The sequence below is a fragment of the Salmo trutta genome, chromosome 22 (genome assembly GCF_901001165.1).
Source record: "Salmo trutta chromosome 22, fSalTru1.1, whole genome shotgun sequence".
Classification (NCBI taxonomy): Eukaryota; Metazoa; Chordata; class Actinopteri; order Salmoniformes; family Salmonidae; genus Salmo; species Salmo trutta.
Genome location: NC_042978.1, coordinates 35,157,630 through 35,164,619, shown reverse-complemented (window position 1 = coordinate 35,164,619; position 6,990 = coordinate 35,157,630). Strand labels below are relative to the sequence as shown.

The 6,990-nt window shown below is 41.0% G+C and overlaps 1 protein-coding gene across 1 annotated transcript in view; it reads right to left on the bottom strand.

Moving 5' to 3' along the window:
• Positions 1-1,054: 1,054 nt before the first annotated feature.
• Positions 1,055-6,990, bottom strand: part of gmds (GDP-mannose 4,6-dehydratase) — a gene marked incomplete in the record, with an annotated part of 263,826 nt that continues 257,890 nt past the window's right edge. The window contains 2 exon segments of the mRNA XM_029707818.1: positions 1,055-1,667; positions 2,269-2,337. Coding sequence (XP_029563678.1) covers positions 1,605-1,667; positions 2,269-2,337 — 132 coding nt within the window.

Genomic DNA, 6,990 nt, shown 5'->3' with positions numbered 1-6,990 from the left:
AAGTCCACACAGATGCAGCGCTGTCTCCGACAGTCAAACTGCAATGTTCTAGGTGTTGTCTTTAAGAAAAAAGAGAGGCAGGCAAACCCACCCTTTTTGTTCCCTGTTCGCAAACCTACTTTGAAACCCTCCATTTTCCATTTAAAATGTCAAACGGATTTTTCATAAAAAGATCCCACGACGGTTTTCATTTGATGAATATAATATGTAGGCCTACACAACTGATACATTTCTGGGGCTATAATCTTTTAAAGTCAGGATGTTGATTCCATGACCATTAAGATATAGGCTCGGTAACAACCTAACTTCCTTTCTAAGCTATTGTTCTGTAACAAAACTATTTTACAAACCATTAAAGTAAAGTATGGTGGGCCGTCTCTTGGCCTCTAGAACACAGAGGTTCGAGGTTAGGGGTTCATATTCCAGCAGAAGTCAGAGACAAAACGACAGAGGTCTTTATGCAGAGTAGAGGCAGTCTCCAGAGCGCGCTGGGCTTGGACTGGGCACATAGTCAGAATGTCTAGATTGAGACACATTCTGCAGGAATGGGATCCAGGCTGGAGGAAGCGTATTTCCTGAGGAATGAACAGGGTTAGTGTGCTCGCGGGGCAAACCAAGGAGAGCTGAGCGCGAGGAGGGAAGGGAAATGGGGGCTGAGGCTCACGCGACCTCTGAGCAACCTCTCAGACAACATTACTCTAGTCTTCTGACTCGACTCAAACTTTTACCTCTAAAATACCTTTTACAAGATTTAACCAAAGGTATAACATTTTCCCCCTATTTATAAGGTACACATTGTACACGCGTCCTCCAGTCTAGACACATTTTTGTGGAATAATGGCGGGGAGATTATGCAGTGCCAATTGGGTGACATAAAATAGCCTATCTTTATAAATAGTTACAATTATGTTATTTAGGCTACATATATTATATGTGGAGCTATGTGTCTATGTAATTATCAATACATTTATAACAAACTATGTACATTAAGGGGAGAAGAAGCAGAAGATTGTGTATGAAAAGTCAAGACAATAATCACATATGTAGGGCCAACTAATGTATCAAAAGAACAAGTTTTATTGTACCAAAATGTTTATATTCTGAATTAAATATGTCAGATGGGAATACAAAACATTTCACAAATGCTGAATAACATCTAAAACATATTTGTTGGTCATCTTACAATAACAAATAATTAAAGTTATACTTCATTATTTCTAAAAGGACAAACTGCAACCTGCGATTAAAACAAACAAACAAACACAAGACAACAATACAATCCCATATTGCCCAGAGACAGTGTCTAATAAAAACAATTCAAAGTCCAATCACCATATAGGCTACTAATTCATGATCAGTGAGAAAAATTATATTAAGATTAAAAACAAAAATAAGGAATGGCATTATTTAAAAGGCATCGAATGATCTTCCCTCCCCATAGCATAAGGCAAAAAAACAGACAGAGTAACTTCATTTGGGACAGCAAAGTGATGAAAAAAAATGATCTAGACTAGTTTTATATTCTTTTCACCGCTTGGAGCGACTGTTCAGTCACAGAGCACTCTGGTCAGGAGTGGGTTTGGGTTGGTCCACAGGGAGTGCTTTTATGCGTTAGGGTTATTCTTCATGAGATGGATGTCAGCATCAACCATCTCTTTCACCAGTTCCTAAAAAGTCAAATAGAGGTTTAGTTTAGACACATATATTGTCTACTCTAAACCTAACATAGCAGCCTAAATATTCATTTCCAAACACTGATAATCAAACAATTCGTATAGATTCAGGAAAATAGGTTAACCTAATAAAATGATTGGTCTGAATCGAAAAATCACTAAGACAAAAAATATGGAAATAATGGAGAAACAAAATGTGTTGTATACATGAAATCTGTTGAGGACTGCGGTCTCTTTATTCAGTCATGTTGATGTACTGTGGTTGGTAAGTGGGAGATTAGTCCAACTTGGCTTGTTCAATCACACTTAACCTACTTATTATTGCTCATATAAGGCTTGTACAGTATATGATTATAACACGTTATAAAGCATTAGTTTAGCTACTTAAGAAGCTGCTTAACTTTCCAATTTATGTTGTGTTTACTGACAACACAAGAGGAGTGGAGAAGCTGGCTGGGAAGACTGTCATCGAAGAAGACCAGCATGCTGTGCATCTCCAGTTCCACCATGGGTTATGCGCACACAGACACGCACACACACAAACCCGCACACACACGCATGCAAGCACACACGCAGAGTAAAGTGCAACACCCACCTCAAAAGTGATCTTTGCTTTCCAGCCTAACTTTGTCAGTGCCTTGGTGCTATCACCTTGCAGGTATTCCTGGGAGAAACAAAAACAACTCATCATGCATGGCCACTACAGAATGGTGTTTAGAATGGGGTCATTTTACAGTCAGAGTTCAGCAAAAACAGTAGATTACAGTAGAAACAGTAGATATACAGTTGATACAGTACACTTTGTTATAAAGACTTTAATTCCACCACTATCTATCGAAATCAAACATATGCACAGCTCTCTATAGGATGTAAACAGATTTTCAGATCCTCTGTCTTAACTCTCTCTCTCTCACACACACACACACACACACACACACACACACACACACACCACACACACACACACACACACACACACACACACACACACACACACACACAGGTCAGTATCCCCTCTATGGGAAAGGGAGGTCACAAAGTCTCACTGGCCATCAATCCCAGACTCCTCCTCTCTCATCCAGAGGGTGCCAGAGCATGATGAATTGTGGGACTCCGGTGGTGTAACCTCCTTCCTCCCTCATCCCCAACTCTCCTCTGTTTCCCTTTTGTGTTCTGCACTGGGTTCACAATCCACTGAGACCCTGTCTGAGACCACCAAAGATGGAGCCTGGAAAATACCTCTCGCTCTCTCTCATTATCATTTTGTCACTTCTCTCCCTCAGTTAAACAGTCAGCAAATCTATACGTATCTTTGAACTGTACACAAGTTTCTTGAACAACCCTGTTACGTTGTCAGACTCACTGTCAAGATTTCTACCGTTGATTTAGTGGTTAGCTACATATTTCTTTCAGTAGAAGGAGAGTACGTATCAGTTACTGCCGATGTGCTCATGTCCATGGCTGAATAGAGATGTGAACTAAGAAAGGCAGAGAGCTCCTTTTCTATCTGACACTAAAACATTTGAAAATGTCTGTTTCTGGGTGATCTTATTACAGAGGAACGCTACAGCAGCATTAGCCTAGCCTGGTGCTACTTCAGCCTTTACAGAACAGGAACCCACATCTCTGAGCTGCTCCACAGCCCTCAATCACACTGGCTCACACACACACGCACGCACGCACGCACGCATGCAAATGCACAATCTTTGTTGCAGTTTATTAAAGTTAACTACAAAACGTTTTTCATGTGTTATTCTTATTTGAAATGCAACCTCCAATCAATCTTCAAGTGCATTTTTTAAATGTTTTTATTAGTAGTCTTTAAATCAGCCATCAGACAAAAGCTCGTCCCTCCTTTAGTAGTCTGTTGACTAAGTCCATTTGTAGTTCTACGATACATTACTGACATTCAGGTTCTGTTCCAGGCCTATTAACAGCCATATTTACAGAATCATTACTACAGCAATGGACGTCAATTATATAAAGTTATATCATTATATTAATTATAGGAGTTATTAATGGAGTGACTCCATAAGTACATTAATTATGTTACATTTTTAAAGGAGCACATTTCGAAAGTGAAATTATTATCAGGTGTTTTTGTCCCCAATAAAGGGGGTTCAAGGTGAGTTCGCCTCAGCTCATTTCTAATGTTAAGAAGCTCTCGAAGCCTACTTAAACACTTTATAACACAAATAAACATGTGTCTAGAACGAACATTCCTTAATGAAAATAATAGGTGAAACAACGTTCTCAAATAAGGCATATTAAAGTGAAATTGCATTATGCAACAATTCTTACAGCAATGTTGGGTTCAGAGCAAAATAATGCTGAATGTATAAATAGTGAATAAAGAGGGAAAAGACCTAATGGAATCCCAGCTCCTACCATGGACCGACTATAATATTCCATGCAGTGGCAGTATGTGGCCAGAGATGGCACTGCTGAGTGCTACTATCCATACAGAATCATCTTATGCCCCACCTCACCATGACAACATTACCCTCTCCTATCAACATAGCTGACTGAGGTGAGGTACACTTCCTGTTCCTGCATCTCTATGATTGGTCAGTAGTCAGATGTCCATCTATTTATAAGACCTGGAATACAGTGTATTTATACTGATAAAGACCTGTCAAGTCCTAGCACACTGAAGACCATAGATAGAACACACTTTAATTTCAGTACTCCAACATAACAAAGAGTCCTGCTCAAAATCCAGATCATCTACTATGAGTCATTTTATACCTGGTGGATATCACACGTGAGGGATCGATCACACACACACACACACACACACACACACACACACACACACACACACACACACACACACACACACACACACAATTAAACCTGCTCAGAGATTTAAAACCTAACTAGAACAGAGTCAACTCACCCCTAACTGACAGAGTATGTACTGAATTATTCAACAAGAACTGCTAACAGATGGGGAACAATATAATCTTCATATGGATCTGATTTGGAACAGAATCCAAGGTCGTGGTATATCCTGTTTAAAATAGTATTCTACACATGTCTGGAAATATGCAACAATGATAACAGAAATGGGTTCTAGAAAATTTGCTATGTTGAGTGGATTGCTCTCTGAAGACAGAAGATTTGAGTAAATATTACATCTGTAGGGGCTTAAAGCTATTTCACACGCATCCACAGGATGCGATCCGACCATGATCTGTTCACAGTCCATAAACCACGCCATGCATCATGGGTAGTGTGTGTCAAGTTGCGATGGTCGCAGAAGAGGGATCACATAGGGAGAGACACAACGATGACATAACTGACTGTATACCTGATCCCTACAGGGAATGTTGCTTTCCCAGGCAACGCAACTATCAATAAATGTTCATTTACGTCTGCGGTGAATCCAGAGACACCGAGAGAAATGGATGTTTCCTCTGAGTATATGGAAGTGCTGATGAAACCGTTTCCCCTTTCTCTTCAGGTAGCCAGGAGCAGCAACAACACCACTATCACATCACACTACATCCTGAATAACCTCATTGCCACAGTTGCCAAACCATCATCAACATCATCGTCATCACCACCTGAATCCTCCTTCCCCTCTTCCTTTCTACCATTAAAGGTGTAAACCACTCTCTCTGAATGTGATCACGGTCGATAAAGCCCACAGGTGATTAAGGCACTCTGAGTTGGCATGTAACGCTAAGGAATTCCAGTATCACTGAAAGTCCTGTCAATAAATCACAGCAACCCTTTCACACAGCAGAGAGAGAGAACACTACAAACACATCCCAACCATAGCCAAAGAGCTCTTCGAGCCATTGAAGGGAAAGAAAGTTCAACATCCTCATAGAGACCTCTCTCTCTCTTTCCCTCTCTCTCACGCAGACACACTCACAGGGGACAGGCTCTGAGGATCTGATGTGGTTTGGAGAGGCCATTGGTAGTGCTTCTGGTATTTGTATGACCATGGACATGAGGATGGATACAGATATCAAACAGTAGCAGCAATGAGACAGCAGTAGTTCAACTCTGTAAGTCTGGACCCCACAGCCTCAGCTGTCTCAAGGACAGACATGATTTCCCAGAAACCTTCGCCCTTTGTAAGGTCACACAGACGAAGACTGAGTGTGTGTGTGTTTGAGAGAATGGTTTGTTAGTGTTCTGGTCCAGGTGTGAGAAAGAAGGAATGAGAGAGCCGGTCCAGGTATGCACATCTTTTCATTCCTCTCTTCCTCTCACTGGTCACTTCTCTACCCACATCCCTCCCTCTCTTTTTCTTTGCCCACATTAACATACTCCCAGATTCTAGAACAAGAAAGACAAAGCCTGGGAAGAAAAGAGAAAATAGTGAAACAGAGAGGGAGAAAGAGCATGCTGGTTTCTCCCCAGGACTTCTAGACAGTATTAGCCACTCCCATAAAAAGGTCAGGATCCTACCACTGAGAGATGGAGAGTTCCTGTCTGTGTGTGTGTATTTCTGTGTGTCTGTGTGTGTGTATTTCTGTGTGTGTGTGTGTCTGTGTGTGTGTATTTCTGTGTGTCTGTGTGTGTGTATTTCTGTGTGTCTGTGTGTGTGTATTTCTGTGTGTCTGTGTGTGTGTATTTCTGTGTGTGTGTGTGTGTGTATTTCTGTGTGTCTGTGTGTGTGTATTTCTGTGTGTCTGTGTGCGTGTATTTCTGTGTGTGTGTGTGTGTGTATTTCTGTGTGTCTGTGTGTGTGTATTTCTGTGTGTCTGTGTGTGTGTATTTCTGTGTGTCTGTGTGTGTGTATTTCTGTGTGTGTGTGTGTGTGTATTTCTGTGTGTGTGTGTGTGTGTGTATTTCTGTGTGTCTGTGTGTGTGTATTTCTGTGTGTCTGTGTGTGTGTATTTCTGTGTGTCTGTGTGTGTGTATTTCTGTGTGTCTGTGTGTGTGTATTTCTGTGTGTCTGTGTGTGTGTATTTCTGTGTGTGTGTGTGTATTTCTGTGTGTCTGTGTGTGTGTATTTCTGTGTGTGTGTGTGTGTGTGTGTATTTCTGTGTGTGTGTATTTCTGTGTGTCTGTGTATTTCTGTGTGTCTGTGTGTGTGTATTTCTGTGTGTCTGTGTGTGTGTATTTCTGTGTGTCTGTGTGTGTGTATTTCTGTGTGTGTGTGTGTGTATTTCTGTGTGTCTGTGTGTGTGTATTTCTGTGTGTCTGTGTGTGTGTATTTCTGTGTGTCTGTGTGTGTGTATTTCTGTCTGTGTGTGTGTGTGTGTATTTCTGTGTGTCTGTGTGTGTGTATTTCTGTGTGTCTGTGTGTGTATTTCTGTGTGTGTGTGTGTGTGTGTATTTCTGTGTGTCTGTGTGT